Raw genomic sequence first — 27,184 nt, 5'->3', positions numbered from 1 at the left:
TCTGAGAGAATATAACGGGATAAACCGAGAAAAAAAAGTTGTGTTGCTTGATCAGCGCATCGTCATGCCGAGGTACAACTTTTTACTGTGCTTGATGGTGCTCATCTCCCTGGGACAGTCGGGGAGCGATGAGCCCAATCTGCTGCTGCCTCCGGCCAGCGAGATGCCCACAGATGCCGGGCTGTCTCTCCTGGACGAGGACGCCGGAGCCCATGAATGCTCTGCGTGCGTTTGGAGGGAGCAGAGCAAAGTCCTGAGACTGGAGACCATCAAGTCCCAGATCCTGAGCAAGCTGCGTCTGAAGCAGGCGCCCAACATCAGCCGGGAGGTGGTGAATCAGCTGCTGCCCAAGGCGCCTCCGCTCCAGCAGCTCCTGGACCATCATGACTTCCAGGGAGACGCGTCGTCCCAGGATGAGTTTATGGAGGAGGATGAGTATCACGCCACCACGGAGTCCGTGATCACCATGGCCTCCGAGCGTGAGTCACAGTTTACAACAAAATACACACACACACACACACACACACACACACACACACACACACACACAGGGAGCGACTGTTTCTAATGCATGTTGATGTGGCAGATAGGTTGAAATGACTCCGGCCTGTGTCCTGTGTTGACAGTCGAGCTACTGGAGTGACCTAACCTACTTTTTGAGATTATTATGGTCAAGCAGCGTGGCTCTGTGGCTCTAGTGAACTGATAAAATTAGACAAATGGCCCAGGTCAACTGTTAGCTACGGCTGTCAAAATAGGGATCATGTGTGAACTTGATAAATCAATAATCAGTAAAGAGCCTCATCACTTTAACGCAGATTGGTCCATTATGGCCTATTAACTGAACTGCTTTTGTCTTGACTATGATGATGATGATGATGATGATGGAGGGCTATGTTGAGCACCTGGCAACAGTCCTGCCTGCAGGGTTACAGACTGGATGTGTAATATTTTCGGCCAGGCGGGATGCTGACCCCTCCAGTGCAGCAGTGCTGTCAGACAGGCTGGCTGCATGTTTAAACTTTTACATTTCAAATGGTCATGCACGGTGTTTTTGTGTTTGACTTTGGACGGACGCATGACAGACGTTTGAATGTCAAGTGCATAAATCAATAATGATAATGCAACATTTGGTTGGCAGTTGCATCCTTGCGACTTTATCTTTTTTTTTTTTTTTTTTTTTTTTTTTGCATAGGCCCCATGTTAAATTTTGGTGTTATGGTCACGAGGCCCCTCTAACAACTTGCTTGCCCACTTATAGTTTCCCATAATGTCTGCGGACATAAATCTGCAGATAAACCGCAGGCCCTGAGAGACATTTTATAAAATTGCAGTTGAACCCTGGCAGCTGTGCTCTATCGGTCTTTTATAGGAGGCTCTACCGGATTCCCTGCTGTTCATCGCAGTGAGAAAAAGTGTGTCCAAAAAGCTGCCATTGTTTCCCTCATGCAGCGGCCCCCCTCGACCGCACTTGCCTTTTAAATGCGAAGTTTATAGGCGCAGCTCGTTTTTTTCACTACGAGTACACAAAGACAGAGAATCACTCGGGGTCGAGGGGAGTGTGTGACCTTTTCCTGGCGAATCGCGGGGTTCAACAACATTTACACACATAATATATTCTGCACAAGGCGGATGAAATACCCTCCAAATAATCAGTTTTTTCTCCACGAGTGAACAAAGATAGGCTTGTGTGGAGGCGACTTTGGCCTCATGTGTTGTCAGACTTTGTGAGCGATGGCATAATGAACTTCTCAGGTTTTAATTGCATTTTTTTTTGCCTACACTGACATGTTTTATGGTTGACACATCGACTTAGCTTTTGTAGTTTTGGCTCTACACGTTGAAAGGGCATTAAGTGCTTTGCTTCTTTCTTTTCATCTAAATGTAGCCTATTTAGTTTGGAGAATACATCGGCTATATATAATTAAACCCTCCAAATCTGTCTTGCAAGCCCCACCTGTCTGTTTGATTTTAGCACAATAACTTTAAATTTACATGGTGTTGTTGCAGGCCGAAATGCCATATGAGATTTATCTTTCTTTTATCTTCCAATACTCTTTCTACTGAGCCATAGTAACATATCAAATTATCACTTGCACAAATCTCATATGAACTTAAACATCTTAAGACTTTAGTGTTTTGAGACTTGTTTTTACTCTGCGCAGATATGAGTGATGCTGTTCAGTACATGATTCAGGGATTCAGTGGAGTAACGTCTTGCATCTTACAGTTGAATCATGGAAGCACAAATCAGATGATTGATTTGTGTAAATTTCTAGTAAAACCATTTGCATTATCTGGTAATTGTTTTCAGGACATGCTTTCCATGCAGTGACTTTAGATGAGGAGAGTCATAGTGTGTCAAGTTAATTTGCTGACCCTTTTCTAAAATTGTTCCCAGTCTCTCTCTCTTTCTCTTTGTCTTTCTCTCTCTCTCACTCACAAACACACATATATCCACACACACTGACATGCATGTTTTCCATTCAACGCTATAATAAATTGCTGTAATCCCTCTATTATAGGCCTACTAATGTGTTCCATATTTGATTATACTCTGTCAACCTGTACACACAGACATGTTGAAACCCCTGTGTCTGCTTGCTGCCTGACTCTCTAACCTGTCCATTACAGGAAAAATCACGATCACCCTCAAACCATATTTTGATCTCCTCCATCTCCTCCTCCGCCCAAACACACACACACACACACGACACACAACACACACCATGCAAAGTGCTTTTATAGCTCCTCTAGGTAGAAAGGCATTATATGATTGCAATCCATTGTTGGTTAATTCTGCCTCATGCCTGCCAGAGGAGTTAATGACATTACTGCTGTAACTGTCATGGTAAAGCACTTCACCTTCATTCAGGTCTCTCCTTTCCTCTCTGTTCTGTTTGCCTCATCCCTCTACATCAGCTGCAGTTTTTATCATCTGCTACTTCTCTCTCCCCTCGCCCCCACCTTCCTCCCTGTTAGCCCCCTCTGTTCTTCCCTCTTTTCTCTGGTACTCGTGGAAGAGTTGAGAGAATGAGTGCATCTCTCTTGCCTGTGGCGCCTTAGTGATCCCACGGGATTAAAAGTGCCTTTTCTGTCTCTCTGATAGAAGGAGGACTTCAAACACTATTCCCTGCGCACCTCGAACCCAATCACCCTTTCACGGTCGTGCGCACTGCCTTTGATGGGCCATGTGGGTTCACACAGTACATACTGAACTGGACCTGTGCCAGAGTTGCTTCTTAGTATTCACTCAAGGTACGTGGGTGCCGCAGTGGGGGTTGAGAGGGTCCATGCTTCCTGGTCTCTAATTACTATGAAATTTCATGGAAAAGTAGAGCTATTTATATCGTAGTGCGGCACTTTATGTACTAAAACGTTTCCCTCCATAGAATGTGTTGTGAAGGTAACTATTCAGCTTGCTATTCACGCATATGAAACGAAGTGTTTTTGAGCAGTTTAATGGCTTTCTGTGTGTCAGTTTGTGGTGCAGCATTGTGAACGAGTGTTAATGTATTTATGTGTGACGTATTTGTTGGATTTTTTTTCACAAATCGATATATCTTTATACCTGAGCTGAGCTGTTTGCTTATGTGTATGTATGTGTGCGTGTGTGTTAGTGTGCATGAGTGTGTGTGTGTGTGTGTGCGAACGCATACGTGTGCAAGTGTGTATTTTGTTGCAGTTTGTCTTGCCTGAGGTGGGGTGAGGATTTGACCCCAGTAGTCTCTCATTTGTCACCTGTCCATGGCATTTAGACCAGACCTTCCTCTTCCATCAATGACCTCCCCTTCCTTTTCTCTCTCTCTCTCTCTCTCTCTCTCTCTCTCTACACCTTAATGCTATCTAACCACATATGTCCGGAAGTTGGAGTCAGCCATTAAATTGAGTTACTTGGTAGCTAGATAACTACTGAAAATACTCTGACCAAAACTTTCTGCCAGAGCACATAGTAAACAAGTTTGACCTCTGAGGACCAGGACCGCAGTTCTTATGGTTTTATCAGTTGTTGTGCAAGATCTCAGGGACTTTTTAATTATCCCAGTCTTGAGAAAGCTATATTTCTGTACTGCGACAATTATATTGTGATTGCCCAGTAGCAGACACTCCAGCAGAGAGCAGCACTCGCTTACCCTCCCTCCCAGCCTCTTCTACATTTTTAAGTTTTATTTCAGTGAAAGGACAGGGCAATGTGTCCAAAACATAAGTGGGAGATCATTGAATGTTTGGAAGGGAAAACTCTGCCTTTAATGGAATGAATAAGGACAGACCTGACTCTGATGCAGAGCATCCGATTTTCTACATTTCTTCATGTACATTAGACTATTCTTGAAACCTCAACTGCCTATCAATTACTTGAACTATTTCATACCTACTTTTTGGTTGTCTGGTCCATCCTGACTGTGTGAAACATAAGGCAGCACCCATGCAGATATTATTATGTAATACCGTTAACACTAGGCATGTACAGTATAAGCACACACTTACACACTCTTGAATATGTAAAAATGTACATTGACACACACATATAGAGGTATGAGTGTATATATTTCTACATGTGCACACATGCTCAGACACATACAGACTCTCACACAGACACACACAGACACACAGACACACAGACACACACACACACACACACACACACACACAGACACACACACACACACACACACACACCACACACTCCAGAGAAAAGTTCTCCTATTGACAAAAAGGGTCACAGAGTTCACAGCTATGTGATATATTGGAAGAGGAGACTATTAACCTCATCGGGTCTCTTTCTTTGGCAGCAAAGACGAACCGGTAGTAACTTGAACACTTATCCCCCGCCACACACACACACACACACACACCCACACACACATCCACTAACCACTCCCACAAAAAAACAAGTCTTTTATAGTGTTGACCCTATAAAAGGGTCATTTCCTGAAGGTGCAGGAACCATAAAAATTAAGAGGGAGAGCGCTAAAAGGACAGACCAGCAGAAGTCGGACTGTCTTCAACCCACTGGCCAGTGTTTGCTGGAAGTTGATGACTATGTGAGGTTTTTATAGATTTATTCATTCCATGGAGGTCTCTGTTTGACGATGACACCTGTTCTCCCTGTTTAGTTGCTCGCATCAGTTGAGGGAATTCAAGGGAAAGATAAACTTTGGTGACGAATTGTTTGGACACCTTGACACGACTGGTTTGTTTAAAAAGAAGTAAAAAACGTAAGAAAGTTCTGTAGGACTGTAGAAATTGCACAACATGCTGTCAACTTTATGGCTAATAAAATTTCAAAGGGACCAAAGTCTATTAATACAGGGACAAAATTTCCCCAGGACCTCAGGAATCTCACTCCTTCCACCCTCCTTCCCCTATTCCCACGCTCCCATGTACCACACTCACTCCATCCATTCTTTTCTCCAGGCATTTGGGAATATTTTGCTTCAGAATTTAATGCATGCTTTACCAAAAATACAACACCAAGGAGTCCTGAGTGTGCACGTAAGACTACATTAATGTCAATTTGAAGCGCATCGCTGTGCGACAAAGGACATTCTGCGTTTCCTTGGATTATAAATGTCTTGGTAATAAAGACCACCTGAGTGCGTTGCTTTCACCACCTGTGTGTGTGTCCACTAGTGAGCTCCTCATTGCTTGTTAAAAGGAATTCAAAGACTGTGATGGAGGTAGGTGCACTGTGGCCCATGCTGTGGGTATAAAGGGGGTGGAGGGGCAGAAGGGAGTGAGTCCACAGGGAGCAACAAGCAGCCCAGTCCTATCCTAAAGGGACAGAAATCATGGAAGGATTTTATAGGTACAATTAAAAAGACCTGAAACAGATGTTACGTTTCACTAATAAAGGAAATAATTACTTCACACCAGTAATTAAGCCCTGTGTAGGAACATGAGTGAGGAGGAGGGGAGAGGAGTGAGAAGATAAAATGGAGATCATTGAGGGGATTATTATTGATGGATGCGTTCAGGGTCTGTGTGGTCGGGTGTGAGGAGCCGCGGATCTGTTTATGGAAGAGTCCATTAATTCTGAAAGGCATTTAAGCAAAGGAAATGCTGCATGGGCATAATGTTGGGTCCCTCGAGGAAACCACTGTGTTGGAAAGATGCGCAGCTAACAGCGGATTACCTCATGATTACCCACATGAAAATTTAATTAGCCTCTTTTCTGTAGCAGTGAGAGCAGCTTCTTGCTATATTCATCACCTGTGGTTGCATTTCCGCCTGCCATGCCCATAGCACCTCAGGAAGTTCATTATGGAAGTTATGGAAAACGCATTGTCCAAACATCGAAATGTTCTTTAGGGACAAGAGCCAAGTTTGATTTATGTGCTGTACAGCACAGAGGGAAATACAGAAGCCTGTGAAGGGAAAGACAGATACTTCCATGTTGTATAGAAATTGCTGAGTAAATACGATAAAAGAAAATTCTTCCTAATAACTGTGATCTAGAGGGGGGGTGGGGGGGCACCCTGGTTGGCAAGATCTGGTCACTCTAACTTTGTCTTAAGTGAAAACCCTTGGCTGAGGCCCTGAGAGATTTGGGTGCCCTCAGTATGCTTCAGGGTTTTTTCAAAAGCCAACCGTGGGCAACAGAAAGACTTTGAGGAAGAAGTATTTAATTTACATACATGCATTTTTGAAGCATTTGAGGTGGTGTCAGTAGTCAGTGGTCTTTGTGTGAAAGAGTGTGCGTTTGTGTGTGTGTGTGTGTTTGCATGTGTAGCGAATTAACATGTTTAAGAAGCAAGCTTGGGACCTGCAGGACTAGCTGCATTAAATCTATCAGTAATGATTGATTGACTTATTTGTGCACCTTACTTGCAATGGCACACTCCTTATTGTCCCCTATGCTGCAGACATGCTTGTTTAAGTGTTGTTGCGCTGGTAGACTTAGCGAGACCAGCTTGGCCACAGTTTGATTGAAGGTAAAAAAAAACATGTAGAGACAGAGAAATGCATGCAAAATCAATGGAAGGAGGTGATTGAGGCAAAGAGGAAAAGTTTCAGAGTGAGAATTTCGACTGATGTAATAAATTGAAAGCCAATCAGCTTCAAGTAGGACTGTATCCAAGTGCCTGTGAGTTTCTTCCCCTACCTAGTATTTACGGCGGGAAAAATATTAATTGGGTATTTTATTTATGACCAATAACACTGACCCATGACATCTGCACAAAACTTTTATAAAAGCTAGATTTCCCAAACAAGACTCAGTCATGCTGCTGCCAAGCCTGGCGCAAAAAGATTCAAATGCAAGTATAATGGAAATATATAATGCTGAAGCACAGTTTCAAGTAATCTACATTGTCTCACCTTTAAAAAAAAGAAGTCAAGAAAGAAGAAGTCAAATAAAATCGCTAATCATAATGGCTGTGGCTTTAGCCCTGGCTGCTTCCTGTTGTGTCTAGTACCATCGAATGTGCTTGCATGTTACTATGCCGATTTCGCTTCCTTATTTTTCAAGTCAAGCGATCAAAATCATGTGAGTTAAGTGAGTTTCTCCTTGCTTCCTGTCTGTATGGTAATAGCTAAAAACAGACGTGCAGTGAGGCTCTTACTTGCTTATCTCTAGGTCAAGGATGTTCTATGGTGGTTTATGATTGATGTTTTTTGTGAAGCTGCCTTCATATACAAATATGTCAAAAATACACATGCATCTCAAAAGTTTTGAGTTTTGAAAGTTTTGGTTGCTGGTAATGGTTTTGTTTACATGATACTGAGCTGGGAAATGAGTTGGTTGGTCAGGTTCCAGAAAAAAAGAAAGAGAAGCTGAGTGGCACGTCCCCACAGGCTAGAAGGTGTTCTTATGCTAAGTCATGTCATGAATTAAGATTTTGGTGCAGCTTACCTGTTAGGCTCAAATGCATGATTTAATGATTTCCAGCACAGGTGTAATGTAAAATCATGGAGCCGGTCTCAGATAATCCATTAGACATGAATTAGGATGCATTCCACCCTTGGATAAAACGTGTGCGCCCTCAGTTTTAAATCACTGTTTTCCCCATCCCTTCTCATAGTTGCTGTCAAACACACACACCGATGATGTGGGCAAGGCAGCTTCATATAATGTCCCAACAACAATTCAGGTACCACTCTGATCTGTCACTATGCCTATCCCATGAGTGTGCCATTCATCAACATTTAATTGGCAACGGATAGACTTCTGCACACTCTGATCATATGAAAATGTATCAGTGACCAGGGTCCCAGAAAAGAGGGACATGATCATAGAGGTCAAGGTGGAGTCTGACTAATGAGAAGGTCAAAATGTGTTAGTCATTGGCTACATGTGTTGGTGTAGGTCATCTAGACTTTCAGAAAGTGATCATGTATGCTTGGTTTGTTCTCTGAAACAAGCAGGTGGGTGAGCTGACCATCATTTGTAGAAATAATTTGCCATATGAAATAAGGCAATAAACAAAATCAAACCAACATATTTTTTTTCTGTTCCAACTGGACCATGAGAGAAGCTGAGAACAGCCAACAGTGTCTCCAAATCCAACCTTTTGGACAAAATGTGTAAGATGCTAACCTTCCGCTACAGGTCGATGGACTTAAAAGTCAACTCGCAGTTGACATTCAAAGACTCACAATTTCTGAATGTCTCTCCTAGCTTAATTTCACTATTACTTGCTTGACTGATGAGATGAGCAAGCTTTGTCCGTGCAAGCAAGTGAACAACTAACAATTTGGCTATCCCATGGTGATGACATTAGGACATTATGACATCACATTAGTTGAAAGCTCTTTTTGTTTTTGTAAACTCCTTCTCTGTCATTGTTTTGCATTGCAAACACATTGCTGCAAAGTTTGCATGTTGGCTTAGCTATGCTCTTTGTATTGAGCAGTAATAACGTAAGGAAACGGATGATATGATCAAATGATAGCTGCTGTAATGTCTGTGGCTAGCGTGGTTTCAGCTATAGCACAGGTTTGCAGTTTTGCAGATTTGCTTGGCCTTGTATATGTGTAGCCTTTACTAGTGGTGTAACCTACCTGATTATGGTGCATTTATAAAGTTTAAAATGGATGTAAACATTGTCCTTTGGTAATGTTACAGTAGAGGCTATACTAATGTAGAAATACGTATCTATGCAAAAGGAAACAGTTTCATGTCCTGTGAATGGCTTCATGCCGGAGTGGAATATGCTTTATTTTGGCGCTGAGCTTCTCTCCCTGTCACTCACTGCTCTGTGACAAATTGCTATGAGCTTTAAATAAACACAAGAGAGGAAGCGGTTGCATATTTATTTTAATCGACTTCTTACGCTGTATATTATTCTTTCAATCACACTTGAAGCATCACCATCCTATCTGTCTTTCATCAGTTGTTAGGCTTCTACCCAAGTTAAAATAGACAACACTGGACGTTTACATTCACACAAGTTAGATGGAATTAGATGGTTGCTGTGCATTTTTTACTTTATTTGCCCCAGCCAGTCCCAGATTCTCCAGCTTCCCTCTAGAAAACAGTGATACAATATTGTTTATGACACAGCATCTTGTAACTTTGATGTAGGTGCTTTTCTATCTTATGGGTGATGCTCGACATAACAGTGTACTGTCAGTATGAATTAACTGTTCATCCAACTTTTCATCGCACTAGGTATAGCATAACCCTGTTAGACTTGACTTTTGTCTATGATCTCATCATAGTAATTTAACCGATTTACATGTGATCAGAGAGTGTATGATGTAAACTGGACTGATTAGGTGTGGGTATCTTAGCTGAGGCACAAAAGGTGATCACAAATAAACTCTTGAGCGTTATGACTATATTTATGTGCAGTAGACCTATATCAATACAAGGTAAATGTTTAAGAGTACTAATTACACTACATAATCTATGATCAGTAATAATAATATCGATAATAGTATCAATATACTGGGAATAATGTATTGATTTGTTTTCATGCTATCATGCACCGCCAAGAGGCACCTATTTATAGAGGGAATTTAAATATGCAATAGGGAGCTTTTGTAGATCTGGATCCTATTGGCCCTCATTTACAAAACGAACGTACGACAGAAAACTGGGAGTACGGTCATTTCCACGCAAAGCTTGGCATTTATCAATTTGGACGTGAGCGGAGGCTACGATCAAATCTCACGTCAAGTCTCAACTCCTGTACGCAAGTTTTTGAGTCAGCGTGGACTTGCGGTGCAGCATAGTAAATCTGGCTGAGTCGGAGAATTGTTATTAGACCATATATTCTGACTGACATCTAAGCATTTGCAGCCACATATTCATCACTTAAAAATATGTAGCCTATGGCAAAATATTCTATTTTGTAAAGGCCTACATCAACTATGTGTCATATAGCCTATCCCTAACATAAATAGGTATTTTCAAATTGTTTGCAATTAACGGGGTTAACAGTTTTCTGGTGTAAGATTAATTTCTCTTTCATTTTGAGATAGCCTACTTGTTAGGGTAGACTACTGGTGACATAATTACAAGCAATTAAAATTAAGCATTAACCATTTTTTCTTCACCTAAATGTAAAGAATTGCAATATAAGCTATTATATTACTATTATATATATAGGCTATACATATCACGGATATATAAATGAAATATTCAAACCTCAACTGGAGTTCGATTGTCGACGGCAACGCTGTTGACCGCAGCAGAGATTTCTTTCCATACTGCATTTTTCCGACTTCTTTGATGCCACTTTTCAGGCTGCCAAATAGAATTTCGAGGTCGGAGAAGTTTCTCTTCTTGGACGTATTACGCATCTCCATGTCGTAAACTCTAGGGGCGAGGCCTCTAAACCGAGAATATCTAGGGGCGTGATATTTAAATGACGATTGTTTTCAGCCGCCACATTTATCAACGCCCGATCATTCTTACGCTGTGATTGGCGAGATACGAACGTTTCATGAATCACACGTGAACCCTGTCGTAAGATAATTTCTGCGCTCGGATCTGTGCTAGTTTCTACGTTAGATTGATAAATGAGGGCCAGTGTGTTTAAATTTCACCCACAAATTAATGATGGTAACTAGTTAGTAGAATTATCAATGAGTGTATTTATTTTGCATTCCAGCTATAATAACCATAGTTATCTTAAGCTTGGAGAACCCTGCATCAGTCAAATACACAGCACATTATCACCACACTTGGTGACATATGGTCGGCCTGTGAATGAGGAAACTGGAAGTTTTAGATGCGTTTGAGGTTACATCATCTAAATAAAGCCTAAATAAGTGTAAAACCTAGTTAAATGTGTAATGGGCTGAAATGCTCACCTTATCCTATAAATGGAGACACAGCATAGTCTTGTTTACTTTTTCTCACAAGCCTCTTCATTGTTTATTCTCTTCCTTCCTTTGTCCATCAATCACCTCTCTACATCCCTGCAGGTCACTACCAAACTGAACGCCATACTGACTCACACACTGCAGGACATTTGGATAATGTTGGTGTCATGTTGAAACATGATACGGGAAAAAACTCAAGTGCTTTTTAATTTTAGACATATTTCACTTCACTGTATTGACTGTGGTCTTACAAGTGATAGCTGTCAACCCGACAGATGATTCAGTTGATGGACAGACAAGTTTAAGTCAGCATGGCATGGTTTCAGGAAGGTGTGTGCAATGAAAATTGAGTGTGCACTGACTATTTTTCGGGATTCAAGTTTTGCTCTTGGCTGCAGGTTTCAGCTGTTGATGAAAATATAAATGTGACAAAAATCAGCAGGGAAGCAAAGAAGTGTAAAATATGCAAGGAGGGCTTTTTTAAATGAACATGTTCCAGTAGGCGTGAGTTAAGCTCCACATGGCTTCCAAATAGCAACAACACATGCTCTCATTTCAGTCTTGCTCAACCTATTCACTTTACTCAGCATCATCTGCAGAATGAACAGCAGTGCTCACCCACTATAGGTGGGGGAGTGGGAAATTTGCACTGCCTTCCTCTTTCCTGTAGCACTTTCAAAGGCTGATGGGGTGGACTGAATCATGATGATATCATCAGTGGCGAAAATCCAAAGGTACAAAAATGAGGATTTTCACAAGAACAGACTCTGCTGAGCTGTTTGTATGAGAGTCTCTTGCAAATGGGTTAAATGTTGTTTTGGAGTTTCCTATTGCTTTTATTAAAACAGAACCTGAGACAAATACTGAACTCAAAGAAGTTACATTCAATAACACGTTGAATGAAGCATATTATCAATTCAAAGCAGCCAAACAGTGCATTGGATGCATCAATTCAAATATCGCCCGTAAATCTATCAAAGACATTTTCTTTATTTTTCTGTTTGTCTTCATTTTAGATAGACATTTATGAACTATTTATCTAGGGGAAAAGTTTGGGAATTGACTGTTTTGGAAACAGCAGAACATGCAGAAAACGTTCCTTTGACATTAACCTCTTGAATTTATGTGTGGATGCACACAAACACACACAGTAAGACCCCGGCACGCTGCCTGCTGTCCAGCTGTCCACCTTATTGCAGTTCACTGCACGCTCACTCTTTATCTTTCTCTGCCCCTGTCCTGCCGTCTCTGCATGTTCCTCTGGTAACAATTTTCACACACACATATGAATATATATTATCATAATCTTCCTATCTCTGTTCTGAAGACAGTCAGTTTGGAGCCGATGTGTCTGTTGTGTGTATATGTGTGGTTGTATGTTTGCGTGTGTGTGTGTATATGAGTGTGTGTGTGTGTTCACTGAGCTAGAACAGGGAGCATTAGGAGGTGTCTTTTGTTGCTCCTGGGGGGCTACTGTGCTCAGTCCTAATAGGAGTCTTGTGCCTGCCGTTGTCCCAAGGGAGGGGTTCTGAATGAGGGGGTCTAACTTCACACCCCCCTCCATCCCCTGCTCGAGCCCTGCCTCCCCCACCACCCTTTCTGTCCCTTGGGACTGGCCAAGAGACAAAGAGGGAGTGGGGCTGGGGTGGGATGGGATGTTTGAGGGGGTGCACTGTGGCCCCTGTCTTATTAGAAGGGTCGTGAACGTGTCACGATGATTAATATGCTGAGGTGCGTGGGGATACCCTAGAGTCACATTTATTCAACACTAAGGCTCCCAAACACACACTCGCCACAAAATGGCACATTTGCATTTCCCATTAAGAAAAGAAAATATAGATATATATGCAAATGAAACCCCTATCTAGGTTTATACCATTATGCATTATCCATTTGGACATTAACAATAGATGACCATTTCTCTCCCCAGCCCATTTTAGCAGCGTATTTTCACCTGATTGGCATATGTTACAGCACATGTAAACAGAGGCAACATACGCACGCCAACATCTTTCATGAGTTTGGATAAAATAGTACAATCTAATGAAACTTCTTCAAAGTTCTGAGCTAGTTATGGTTATGACGGTCATTTGACAAAGCCAAAACACAATAAAAAGCCAAAACACAATAAAACTTCAACATGCTATGCTAAACATCTGTTGACAAATTATGGTGAGTTCATAGTATCCTGTCAAACTGTCTGACATCATTTACTGTATAGCATCATTCACAGATGCCACATGTTACATTTTTTTTTAACTTTGCTGCCTGATATTTTGAGTGAGTATAATTGAAGTGCTGTCTGGATTTTCATCAATCTGAGATTTAAATTGAAGGCTACAAAAACAGCTCAGTCCATTTTCTTGTTTTTCAAGCCAGCATTTTCCCATATGCTTGCAAATTGGTTGTATTGATTATTGTTGGGTAGCTTATCATTGCTGCTGGGAACATAGTGAGGTTGCTCATTATTATTGAAGTTGAGAGATGGGAAGTACAAGAAGCAACCAGCACAGATACAGCCTTCATTAGAACAAGCAGGAGGCTTTGTGAACTCACTGTGGCTCTATTATGTGTTTTATGAAATATGCTTATCTCCCCTATTTCAGATATCATTTAAGATGTAGGCATACTTAATGGTGAAATATAAAATTTTTACACTGTTTAACCATTACCCTAGCTGCTCCTGTTTATCAGTTTTCAGTAGTTTTGCTGGCTACATTCTCGTGTACCACATGGTTATATTACTGCAGTTGGTTATTAAAAAGTGGTTCACTTTGAAATGGCCTCAGTGGTATTGGAATGGACAGATGGCATGCTGAATAAACCCTTATACTCTATAAGTCTCCCCTTACATGAACATATAGAAGGCCTCGGGCTAACTATGGGACACAGGTACCCAGGGAGTCAACCAGATGTTCAATAGTCTCACCTGCAGGCCTGCTGTGTGTTGGCAGTAAAATTCATGTGCTGCATATGCTGCAATTATACCATAGGGAAATAAGCTGCTGTAATAATGAAGCACAGTGGAAACATGGGAGGGAAAACCAAACAACCCTGTTTCCCGTGGAAAAACATAGCCTCTGTCCATACTTTCCTTGTTTTTAGTTTTTAAGTAAAATAAGAGGAGTATTCTTTAAGTGACTAGTTCCTATCTTCACCTTCAGCTTTACTGTGCTGAGGAGAGGAGCAAGTGTTATGGCTCCAGTAGGTGGTGCTGTGTGCAAAATCTGAATTTCTATCCTCACCCCAGGTTTAAAATGAAAGAGTGTTATAGCACTGAGTTATAACAAAGCAAACTGTACAGGAAATTAAGCCATATAAATGGTACTGCACCCTACATGCTGTAAAGTTCTGAACTCCATTCACCAGTAATGCATCATGGCAGCAGGAGCAAAGCGAGTTCAGGTGGGGGATTAAGTGTCCCGTTGGTTTAGTTGATCTTTACAAGCTAGCCTTGCTCATTTAGCACCAGTGGAACGCTCTGCCAAGACGCAGGGTGTAATTAAGCTGTAGGCATTCATACTGCATGGTTTGCCTCTTAACTTGTTCACTTACAGGATCTATAAAGGCACAAATTGATTTCACCTATCAATGCAGTCATTGTTTAGCATGACGTAGCTCATATGTTGTGCATGTGTGTTTAATAACTGGGGTCCTAACTGGATCACAGTGTATAGACCTTGCTTCTCAGATTACTCCTCCTTCAGAGGGTCGGTGCTCATGCTAGGCCTCTCCTCGTGAAACTGTTTCAGCTTTGCAGTATTGGTGTGCAGTTGGTGCGTTGTTTCTTTTTCTAGAGCTCAGTGAATGCGATGAAAACTGTTTGCAAAGCCATAGCTGGCGTAGGTCTATCCAAGTCTGCACTGATAACAACAACAACAAATAGTAATCGCAAGTAAACCCCAAGTAAACTGCAGAATCATTCATTCCCAGTTTGGTGCTGATGAGCAAACACAACACCACCCACGTTAATTGCTGTGACCCCAGCAACCCACCAAAAGGAACATTGACATATTGTTTGTCCAGCGTGAGACACTGTATAATTTACACTCACTAATGACTGTCCCTGGAAATACAGGCTGAAGGACCACGTCTGTCCCTGGCTTGGCCCTTATTCAATGTTGGCCTGGACTCTTCTAATGGATAGTCCATCTGTACCTCAGTGAATTCATATCCCTCTATGCATGCCCATAATTCAATTACAACACTTGTTTAGTGTAAAAAAAACAGCCCTGTGCAGTGTTCTCTACTGGTCAGTGGAGGTTTGATAAACAAATCACTATTGGCTGGAGAGTCTCCACCCTAATCAAAACAAAAACAAATTGTGGCTGATTCAGTTCTGTTGTATTTCAGGGATTTCAGATGATTCTCTGGTGAAAAGGAGTGTTGTGAGGAAAGACATATTACCATTGCCATAGGGTCGACCTTGACCTTCAAACTCAATCTGGCTATTAGGACTGCCCCTCCCCAGCACCCCAGAGATGTAAAAGGGCTGACGGTTTTGACCCCTGATCCCATTTCTTAACTAGGCTGAGGTGCCGAATAACCTTTTGACCCAGGAAGCATTTGCAGGTTGCCTGAGCAACCTCAGATTTAGCAATGATTGACAGGTCCATACTGTTTTTTGTTTTTTGTTTTTTTTAAATGGAGCAACAACAACACTCTTCTCTAAGATAAATGAGAGTAAACATGCTTTATTTGGTTAAATCTTTGAGTTGCACAATATCAAATGCTCACTGAAAATAGGGAGATTAAATATTCTATTGTACTCAGTTGGCACATTATTATGCCAGATAGAGGCAGAATAAATTTCCCTTAATAAATGAACGCTTTACATGGAAATGAATGTATGAATGCAATGGATGGATGTCATTATTTCAGATGGAGGTCTATGTAAATGAACCACTGTGCAGATTTGACATGTGGTGCAAATCATAGAGAAACCCTGGGCTGAGGATCATGACAGGAATAAATCTGCCTTGTGTCATTTGACACAAACCCTAATCCAGACCCCAAATATATTTCTAGTGTCAGCTAGTAAAAACTTTAGATGCTTTAATATTGCTTATCGTAAGGGAGGCTAAACCATTTCATTATGACTGACCCATGGGAATCTAAGGTTACCATCTGGCCACTGGCCACCATTACTGATCCTTGTTTTAATATGCAAATGTATCTGTTCTTCCAACCTTGATTTAATCACAGATCTAACCTGACTGAATTGACAAAACAACTGTAAAGACTGTTTTTTCAGATAGGCAAATACCCCGGTCTTTATACTAAACTATTAACCCTCATGGTTTAGGATCATGTGCTCATATGATAACCAGTGTCTTTCCTGTAGATGTTGCAAATATGATCAGATAGACAGAGGATGGTACTTCGGCTCAGTTTACCCACAAACAGTGCTCAGAGTGAGTTGAGGTACTCGTGAGTTACAACTACAACTGCATGTTTGAGTTGTGGAGTATATAGTGTACAACAACTAAAATGGGACAACAGTGTGATAGCATTGCATCCTCAACCAAATCCAAAATAACTCTGGGATTGGATTATATATTATTTATTCTGAAACATATATACTTATAGACTCAAACTGAAGGTGTATATTACATTTTTATTAATTTCTTCTCCATATTCATCACAGGACATGAAAATAGGAATTGTATACATAGAGCAACTGATCTCCCATCTGTTGACAATAATGTAATACTAAGCTACAAAATGAACACAACCTTCCTTAATCCATTCAGTTGTGTTAAACAAAAATCGACATGTCATCACTTCATAGGGAACAGTTTCTCCAACAACCAAGAGCCATTTCTTGGAAAGAAATAAGCTGCTTACATTACAGGAAACAGAGCATCTTTATATGCCATAAATATTTGTGCCGTCACCACTGGCCACCATTTGATGTGAAATATATGTTTGTATTAGAGAGGAAAAGGACTGCACTTCAGTAATAGATCATTTCTGTGAGGAAGAAAAACGTTGGGTGATGTTGTTCTGTGTGACAACAACTGTTACAACTGTTTGGGAGTAAACTCACTTTTATCTTGAAATGCCCTGACTTGGCTGCCTTAGATGGGATCCTTTCCAGTTATCTGGCCTGACATGATTGTAGTTGTTAACAACACACGTACAGTATTTGAGTGCAATGGTTTGTGGGTTCTTCAGGGGAATATCTCAGCATGGATACATCTGTCTCTGTTCATTTGTTCCTGTTAACTCAAATACATAGCTGAACCCATCTCTCTCCAGCTGGGGGTTGTTGTAATGTAGTGTTTAGAGGGAGGATTGTTGATTCAACATTGTTGTTGACTCCATGCAATACAACCCCTTAATGGTAAACTTATCTACTTTGAAATACCCATACATGGTTTGGTGAGATAATCTCTTTGGAGTTAACCAGCTGGATACTGTTGTTGTAAATCAACAAATGCTGATAAGTGTATGTTTTTGATTGCCACACGTCTGAATTCAATCCCAAGGTGTATGAAGGCAGATCCCAAACTATGACTGTCTGTTTCAGTGACACACTCTGTAACCAAAAAGCCAAAAATTACTTGAAGTAATAATCGCTGACATTTTCATCTAAATAAATGTCTGTTTTGCTACTCTCTATTGCCGATGGATTTAACACCACCGTAATTCAACCTATACACAGTTGATCAAAGCTTTTACATTTGCTGTTCTAAACACCCGATGTCGGGTTGGTCTTTCCTACCAACCTTACATAAACTAACAGCGGTTTGTTTGGAATAAACAGAAGAAGAACTGAGTAGTTGGGTTGGGCATGAGCAGTGATAGCCACCATGGCTGAACAGACAAAGGAAAGAGCGCCACCTACAGAAACTCAAACTTACTGGCTACTGGCCACACTGATTGACAGCTGATCTCTGGGAAGTGGATCATGTGGATTACCACTTTAAATTTATTTTGTCATACATGCTGAAACAAAATGCTAAGCCTTGGATGATGATCCTTGATCAAAACTGATGAATTAACTAATGATCTCAAGGGATTTTTTAATGGTGTGGCTGATTGGGTGAAACATGTTTTCACAGTAAGTGCAAGTGCAATGTAATGTATTATTTGTATGAGGACCATGACCACAATATATACTGACGTGACTCCCCCCTGTTCTGCAGCGGAGCCACTGGTCCAGGTGGACGGGAAGCCCAGCTGCTGCTTCTTCAAATTCAGCCCCAAGCTGATGTTCACCAAGGTGCTGAAGGCCCAGCTGTGGGTGTACCTGCGACCGCTTCAGCAGACCTCCACCGTCTACCTGCAGATCCTCCGACTCAAGCCCGTCACGGAGCAGGGCAGCCGCCACATCCGCATCCGCTCCCTGAAGATAGAGCTCAACTCCAGAGTGGGCCATTGGCAAAGTATTGACTTTAAGCATGTGCTGCAGAACTGGTTCAAACAGCCACACACCAACTGGGGCATCGACATCAACGCCTTTGATGAGAGCGGCAATGACCTGGCCGTTACCTCGCTGAGGCCTGGGGAGGAGGGGCTGGTAAGGACCCTCAGACCTGTCCCGGGGACACGGGGGGGTTTAGGCACAAGAGTCACTTCCATCACAGATCAGATAATGTCAACGCCAACTGATATTCCAATCGAAGGGGGGCAACAAAAAACCTGAAGTTGAAAAAACAATTGGTTTGAAAACACAAGTAGATACAATATGTACTGATAACTTCATCTGAACTGAACTGGAATTGACTCCAACCCTAATAGTCATGGGAAACAGAGAGATGTCAGTGATATTGTTCTCACTTGAATTGTGAAATTCTTGCAGCACTGATGAAAGTGTAAGCCTCTCAAGAAAAGCAGTTGCTACTTTAGCTGTGCAGCGAAACATGACATCTAATCCAGTGTTTCTCCACCATTGGATCTTGGGTTGCAGCATCACTCTGAGAGGGTAACAGACATCTAACCCGAAAAATATCCCTCAGCATTTTATTATAGTAATAGGTTCCAGCATCTAAATTGATTTTACCTGCAACTTTGTAACCATTTGCAACCTGCAGTAGACAATACCAACAAAATATTGTTGTTGTAAAGAAAAGCATCTTCTCTTACATTTGAGCCCAATTAGTCAATTAAGTCAGATGAAGACAGAGGCCACTGGTGGTCCTGAAAGTGACCTGTCCTTATTCTCTTGTCCCGTCTGAATAGTATTTTTTGGCTCATTGTGACTGCTGGGAATGTCACAGACAAAAGAGAAAAAAGAGGCTGGTCACTCCTCAGGCAAGTTTTACTAGTGTTTAGGAGTCTTCATTTTCGACAGTCATTAAAACAACAGGAGACATTTGGGATTTCCCAACTTAGGTTTTATACGTCGTTATCCTTTATTTATACGGGGAGGATTGCCTGAGCGTGCATGCTCTTTTTCAGTAACGCCTTTCTGCACACTTACACAGTTCCAGGCTTTCACACTTGCGAGCTGCCCAGTACAACCAGTCTGGTGCTGCTGGTGAACACATTACTCACTTTATCAGCCCAGATTTCCCAGCCAGATTTTCCCAGCCAGATTCAAACTGGCAACTTTACGATTACAAGCCCGATTCTCCAACCTCCAAACTACTGCTGCCACATGCATATCAGATGGTAGTATACATAAAGGCCTATAAATATGTAGCCCAAATTGCTAATGATAGCTGGATAATGCTCGATTTATAAACTACTAACTCTTTTCAAGTGAGCCATCAAATCTGATGTTGCCTCATGAAATGTTTGTTTGGCAACTTTTACATTCAGGCGTTTTATTATCAGTTGTCACACAAGCGGTGGTTCATAGGAGACTGTGGAGAATCACCACTAAAAAGCTGTGCATGCAGAAAGACAGATGCATTCTTATGGACACTTGATTCTTAGTGGATGATTATGATGAATATGAGAAAACTCATTGCCATCAGATGCCAGAAAATCATTATGAGCAATAAATACACTCTTACGCCAAAGTCTGCAGTTGTATTCCAGCAGGGTCAAAGCAGTGATAATGCACCATAATGACAGCAATTTCAGTATAGCCACAAATGGCTTAAAGCTGCACTAGGCAAGATTTCTATATAAAACTACGCCCATCTTATCAGCCTAAATCATAAAGTATGGCCACAAAGAGAAGAGCATCCCATCCCCCCCTAATTGAGATGCTGTGGATTCACCCGAATTGCTCAAATTTAATTCTGGTGTGGGGTACGGTCACTGGTGGGACATCTTCTCTTCCTACAGGAAATGACGAATTGAAACTTACAAACGAAGTACAAAATTTGCTCCTGAACATCAGCGGGAAAGCACATTGAAGAAATCCTTATTTAATCTCATTCCTCAAGTGGCTAATTTGAATTTGAATTTTAAAACAGACATCATAAATTATATGTCAACCTATCATGCATTGAAGCACCACATGTTTCCAACCCTAAATATTATCACCATAAAACTCTATTTAATATGTTAGTCATGGCCACTCTAAATTAGTCCAATTATGAGCCTACAGTGGAGAGAAAAGAAAAGTGTATTGTATAACCTATATTTGTTGCATCAGCCTTTACCATTTGCTATTGCCATATCCCATACCCTAATCTCCTACAGATTAAGTGTATGCATGATATAGAGAATATGCAATGACTCACATATTCTCAGGTCATGTTTGCATTTTAGAAATTCCAAACTTAATATCAAAGGTGCATATTGATCTTTTTTGTTCTCTGCAACAACAAGCAGCACACCGTATTGTTTTGTGCCTAGCAGGTTGGCCCTTTTTTCTTTCCAAATGATGGTGAAAACTGAAAATCTTGTGAAGCTCATTTAATTTGACTAATTCAACACAGCTTGGCCTTTTACAATCTCACACTTAGGCTAAACCAATATTGTATTGAAAGCTAATGCTGACAAGATTCAAATGGCTTTTGTTGTGGAAAAAAAGTTAAAAACAATGCCTTGTAAATACTAAACAGGTATTCAAATTGTAGCCCAACAAACAGTTGTTCCAAACCTCTGAATAGTTTGGGTCACTCCTATAAAGAAATCAAAGGCTTGGATACTTCCAAGACTCGTTTTCACATCAGGCTTCAGTGAACCATGAAGTCTCACATCAAGGAGATGCTCCTGGGCCTCAAACTCTGTGAATTTGATTTTACCAGTGTACACAAATCATATGCCACCAGGCTCAGAGTTATTTGGCCTAGGCCTGCATATTTGCTCAGATGATCTTTTTAGTGAAGAATCGCTACGTTTATGTAATGTAGTGCGTGTGACTTCATGGATGAGGTCAAATTTCGGTCTCAAAGCAAAAGCAGTTGTGAACCATTAATCTAGTTTGAAACCCCGGCGTAACTTGGCACTGACTGTTATATACAACATCTACGTCTGAATTATGTAGGCCACTCATCCCAGTTAAGCAACACCAAATGTTTACTAAGTGGTCATTTGGGTCAGATCTTCACAACACGTATCAGAGGTCAGCTCTGGTGTCTTGGCCAATAAATCGCTGCACTCTGAGCACACAGCAGTATGCATTGTTATTCTTAAGAGAAAAAAAAGAAAAGATCAGAGACACAGGCATGTGTACAAAAATAAAGCAAAACACAACAAGCAAAGAAAGAGTCAAACTCCCCTTCTCCCTGATCCTCTGAGCCTTTTTTCTACAACAAAAGCCCTAAAGCCCAAGCTGACATGGTCTCACCCCTATGGCCCTTCGGCTTATTTCCTCTTTTGAATGCGTCACAAAAAACTGTGCTCGAGCCCAGCTGGAATCACTGTGGGGAGAGGAAGGCTTTGTAAAATAAACATGATGAAGTAAAATATTTGATCCTCTTGCGTTGCCCAAAGGTCAAGGTTATGGTAGCCTGCAGATGACCTGCTGGGTCATGGATCAAACCAAGCATGGAGAGGGTCGGCTCTGCCATGCATGTTAGAAATGGACAGTTTGACCATTAAGAATAACTTCAAATGTAACATTGTGTTACTGCTTTGACAACCTAAATGATTTCATCAGTTTGGAGAGATTCATTCATATGTTTTTGTGAAATGTAACACGTGTGGCTTCTGAATTCCATGATGCTTATTTTATTAACAACTAATTAAGAAACCTTTCATGCCATCTAGGCATTTGACTTGGTAGCTGTTAGAAACTGTTAGCAACACTCATGCAAGTCAAGACCTCCTATTCATTCCACTGGAAAAAAATAACCAAACTGGATTAGATGAAACACTGAAGGATTAGAATGAAAAACTTAACTTATAAAATCTCTCTCATCATCAGAAACTGGTGAAAACAAAGAGTAAATCATTACATCCGTCAATTATAAGAATATATAAATATATCAAGTTTTTCATGCACCATGCATTTACTGTTTGTTAAGAATTTAGTAGCATTTGTGGAAAAAGCAAGTGAATCGGTAGTTCAGTAATAGGTAAAATCTTATTTAACAGCAGTAATCTGAGTAAAATATTTCCTTAAAGGGTAATCTGTCACTCACAGTGCCTCAGAGGAATTGTTGACCATTACTGTTTCAGCGTTGGCTTTGGCTCATATAGCTAACATCAGGTTTCTACTATGGATCTTACTGGTTCTGTCAGGCTTTACTTCACAACATCATGTGAGGGTCTGGCATACAGTTTTGGCTCAGTGACTGACTTGATGTTCAGGCTCTGAGCAAGGAGCCTAAAATATCATCCCACTTCATGTTGTTAATGGATGACTCATCAGGGCTAATTTGCTATGATGATTTTTGTATCAAACTCATTTGGAAGATTAGTTTGAAGGAACCACACTACACATACAAAAGACCGGTGAACAACTTAAAACGAGCACATGATCGCTGTAGCTGCTTGAGACTCGGACATCCAGTCAATCATTTAGCCACTAATGCATTCAGCACTCCAGCAGAGAACTGCCACAGTAAAAAGCTAATTAAGGTGCATTTAAAAACTAATATCAGATGTACTTACAGTACATCAAAGCCAAAGTTGAGGCAATTATGGTCCAGGCCTGGGCTGCACAAGCTGTATGCGTTTGTTCCAGAGCTAGAGTGTAAAATCCTTTTTCCTGGCGTAGTGGCTAATAGTTCGTAAATTTCACTTAGTGCAGACCACCTTCACCTGCTCGGATGTAAAGACAGTACTAAGCTGAGTAGCAAATCAAGGATCAAACAGTTCTGTTGTCATGGTTACTGCTCAAATTAGATGCTGACTGCACAAACCATTTAGCAGTGGACCTGACTGGATCACAACTAACATTTCAGTGATCATTACAGTGATCTGTATGTGACTGTTGAGTTGCAAAATGACATTGAATTAATGGAAAAAAATATGTTGTGTGTAGAAACAGTCAAGCTTTACTATTAGTGCAATTCTGTGACTGTGTTTTATTTACACCTACCTGCCTGGGAACTAGTGCAGTGGTTCAAAGTCCTGGTCCTCAGACCCAGAGTCCTGCTGGTTTTCATTCTAGACGTCCAATCAGGGACTGATTTACACCTGGGGTTCAACATGGATGCAATAAAGTAGCTCGTAGGATAGAAAACGGGCAGTCTCTTAGGGTGCTGTTGTAACTAACTTGTGGAGCAATCATCTCTATTTTATTCGATTACTACTCAATTTTATTTGATATTGAATACGGGTTTGCTTATTTTTTCCACAAAGGCTACTGAAATGTTTACTAATCAAGCATCCTCAAATGACATTCACAACATTTTTACACCAGAGTTTTTATTGTTGAGAAACTGTGACTATCCTCCTGTCAGCTTTTTAGTGCAAAATAATTCAGTGTGAAATTACTAGCCTACTTGCATACAAGCAATCCAATGCATTTCAATAGCAGAAGTATCACTAAGAATAAGCAGTAGAACTGCTTGAAGGGAGTCAGTTTTGAAGGTAATGGTGTCATACCATATTTTCTAGCAAAAGGCCTTCAAGAGGCTGGTGTCAGCTCTGCAAAAACAAAAACTTTCTATGTCTCTAAAATGTCCTAAGAGGGGGCTTCATAAGTAGTATGGGGTTCTAAAAATCACTAACCATCAATTTAGAAATTACTGCAGAGTAAAGACAAATTAATTTATCTTGTACTCAAACCATATTGCATCATCTTTACTCCTCATTGAAAGCGAGGCTATATCATGATTAAATATCAGTATGGCTCAAATTAGACAACAGATGGGGCAATCCCTTGCCATGTAGAATGGCCATGCACTGAGGCTGGAAGTGTTATGTTGTTTCTTCATGCTAAGACAGTGCCATGGTCCAGGATGAAAAAAAATCTTTCCACAGACTAACTAGCCCATAATACTAGTTTCTCGTCAGATTTTCACATTTTGATTAAGGCTAGCTGTCTGTGATGGTTGCAGTCTTGAAATTAGAGTGCCAGAATATTATTTAATCAATTATTTAACTATTTATAAGCAGTTTGTAGCAGTATGTTGGTGTTTTAAGTCACTAATCTTACAGATAAACCATTATAGTCAATTCCAGCAAAAATCCAGTAAGCGTTTTTAGACAGGTTACCTGGTACATGGATCTGAATAGTATTCATTCTACATCCATGTCATACATAAACACATATAGGCAAAAAACAATGTCCTAATTACTGCATTGATTGCACTGTAGTCTGCACAGACCTTTGCAGTGAACTGGTCAGCTTAACTTGAGTGTGTGTGTGTGTGTGTGTGTGTACCTCCATACTCAGACAGCTCCCATTCACTTCGCTCGACTGGAACAGAACTAAAATGATCTGGTCTTACAGTGAAAAACAATAAACTATCATGATTATTAATCTGTATGGTACATCTCCTGTTAACACTAGCATCATCTTTACAGTGATGATGAATGGATTGACAGCCACAGGACATCTATAGAAATCATCCTTCATATACAGTTTTCTCTGTTTTTAACCTAAGATTTGATGAAAATCTAATCTAAAAATGATCTAAAAACCCCCCCAAAATAAGACATGAATATTCTTGTCAAGAAGTCGTAAGAGTGTCTTCACACTCTTGCTCTCCACTTTCAGTGTTGACAGTTGATGCTGCATAATGTTACACTGTCATAGGGAATTAGACAATCCAAACCCAGTAGGACCATGTAAGAAACAGGGGCACACTTTATTTTCGTGTAGTCCTGGAGCGGCAATGTCTTATAGATAGTTTTAGCATGAAAATTGAAATTCGGTGAACAAAATTCTAAGAAAATGATTAACTGCCTTTCAAATAAGCACATTTTCCTTCTCTGATATCAGTCCTATTTTAAGATTTGGAGACCAAACTTGAATGATGGCTTGTGTGTTGTAGTCACTTCAGTCTCCTCACTGCTAGTGTTCTCTTATAACCACCTCTCTCTCTCTCTCTTGCCCCTCCTCCCCCTGATTCCAGCAGCCGTTCCTGGAAGTGAAAGTTCTCGAGACGACCAAACGTTCTCGGAGAAACCTGGGCCTGGACTGTGACGAGCACTCCACCGAGTCCCGCTGCTGCCGCTACCCCCTGACGGTGGACTTCGAGGCTTTCGGCTGGGACTGGATCATCGCCCCCAAACGCTACAAAGCCAACTACTGCTCCGGCCAGTGCGAGTACATGTTCATGCAGAAATACCCGCACACCCACCTGGTGCAGCACGCCAACCCCCGAGGCTCCGCCGGGCCCTGCTGCACCCCGACCAAGATGTCCCCCATTAACATGCTCTACTTCAATGACAAGCAGCAGATCATCCACGGCAAGATCCCGGGAATGGTGGTAGATAGATGTGGCTGCTCTTAGGCTGCAGGGGAGACACACAGCGTTGCATCATACCACCCAAAACCCTTATGGAGCTCTCCCCTGGCACCAGAATCCACTCCCTGGCACCAGATTTCACTTTTGCTCAGCCACAAAACATCCCCCCCACTGGGCTTCCATGTTTTCCAGTAATTAAATTTATTCTAAATGTAAAAAAAAGTTATAAAAGAAATATGAATCAAAAAAGGACTGAGTGATAGAAATACATTTTGAATGATTCAAAGAGGTTGTACTTGTGGAGCAGCTTCAGAAAACGGTAAATGAGACAAAACTATGTTATAAGTGTTTGTTAGTTTTGTGGTTGTTTTTTTTTTTTTTTTTTTTTTTTTTTTTTCTCAAGATTTTTTTTTAAACAATGGCATCTTTGTGAAATGTCCAGGTTAGTGGATTGAGATAACAGGAGACATAAGCATTTACAATATTTTTTTAAAGCAATTTCAGTCCTGAAGTGGGGAGTTATTTGGGCTATCTGAAGTTTTAGAAATACTGTATTTCGCTGATACACTTACTGGAGGGATTTGATCCACACAAATGTTGGGAAAGGGGCATGATCAGAATTATTTTGCAATCCATCACTTAACAAAACTCTCAGCAGTTGAGCAAAAAAAAAAAAAACCCTCCTCACATGCTCATGAATACTATTAGGATAAATCCAAAATCTTGTTTAGAGAATTGTTTAGAGATGTGCTTTAGAGATGTTAAGTGTTAAGGAGATCCAAAACCAAACCTACACCCTCTATTAATGTATAACACCCCAGTGTGACATTCTCGAGTATCCATGAAACCTTTCACAGTTACTTTGATCTTCTTTTATTTGTAGTCTTGTAAAACACAAAAAGAAAAAGAAGAGAGAGAAGAGGTTATGCTATTTTTTACTCCATCTTTAAAAGTGGACAAATAAAGTTGTTAATATAGCTTTTCCTTACACTCTACAGCAGTAGTTAATATTATAGTGCAAGTGAAGTTAGTTTCAACTTGCACACTAAGTTCTAAAAGGAAACTGTATTGCAGATGCACTCGGCTCTGCCTCAGAGAGGAGGAGGAGGCTCACTGTCGGCTCACAGTGTGACGCGCTCCTGCAATGAGGACGGACAAAAGCTTTCTGGTCAGATCACATTTTAATTCTCAAACTT

The 27,184-nt window shown here is 40.9% G+C and overlaps 1 protein-coding gene across 1 annotated transcript; it reads left to right on the top strand.

The window, feature by feature from the left end:
• The first annotated feature begins 64 nt into the window (after positions 1-64).
• On the top strand, positions 65-26,033 carry LOC139664237 (growth/differentiation factor 11-like). Its single transcript, XM_071542996.1, has 3 exons — positions 65-479; positions 18,426-18,799; positions 25,653-26,033. Exons 1-3 carry the CDS (start codon positions 65-67, stop codon positions 26,031-26,033), a joined length of 1,170 nt encoding a protein of 389 aa, XP_071399097.1.
• The last annotated feature ends 1,151 nt before the right edge of the window (positions 26,034-27,184 follow it).

The sequence above is a fragment of the Centroberyx affinis genome, unplaced genomic scaffold, assembly GCF_046629955.1.
Source record: "Centroberyx affinis isolate AG114_WGS23_722 - 3 ecotype Tasmania unplaced genomic scaffold, CSIRO-AGI_Caff_v1 ptg000235l_1, whole genome shotgun sequence".
NCBI lineage: Eukaryota > Metazoa > Chordata > Actinopteri > Beryciformes > Berycidae > Centroberyx > Centroberyx affinis.
This window is presented reverse-complemented; position numbering and strand designations above follow the sequence as displayed.

Excerpts from the sequence above, each read along its gene's own strand:
- LOC139664237 (XM_071542996.1), top strand. The coding sequence starts at position 65 with ATGCCGAGGTACAACTTTTTACTGTGCTTGATGGTGCTCATCTCCCTG. Across the intron at positions 480-18,425 it reads GATCACCATGGCCTCCGAGC|CGGAGCCACTGGTCCAGGTG; the intron begins GTGAGTCACAGT and ends CCTGTTCTGCAG. Across the intron at positions 18,800-25,652 it reads GGCCTGGGGAGGAGGGGCTG|CAGCCGTTCCTGGAAGTGAA; the intron begins GTAAGGACCCTC and ends CCCTGATTCCAG.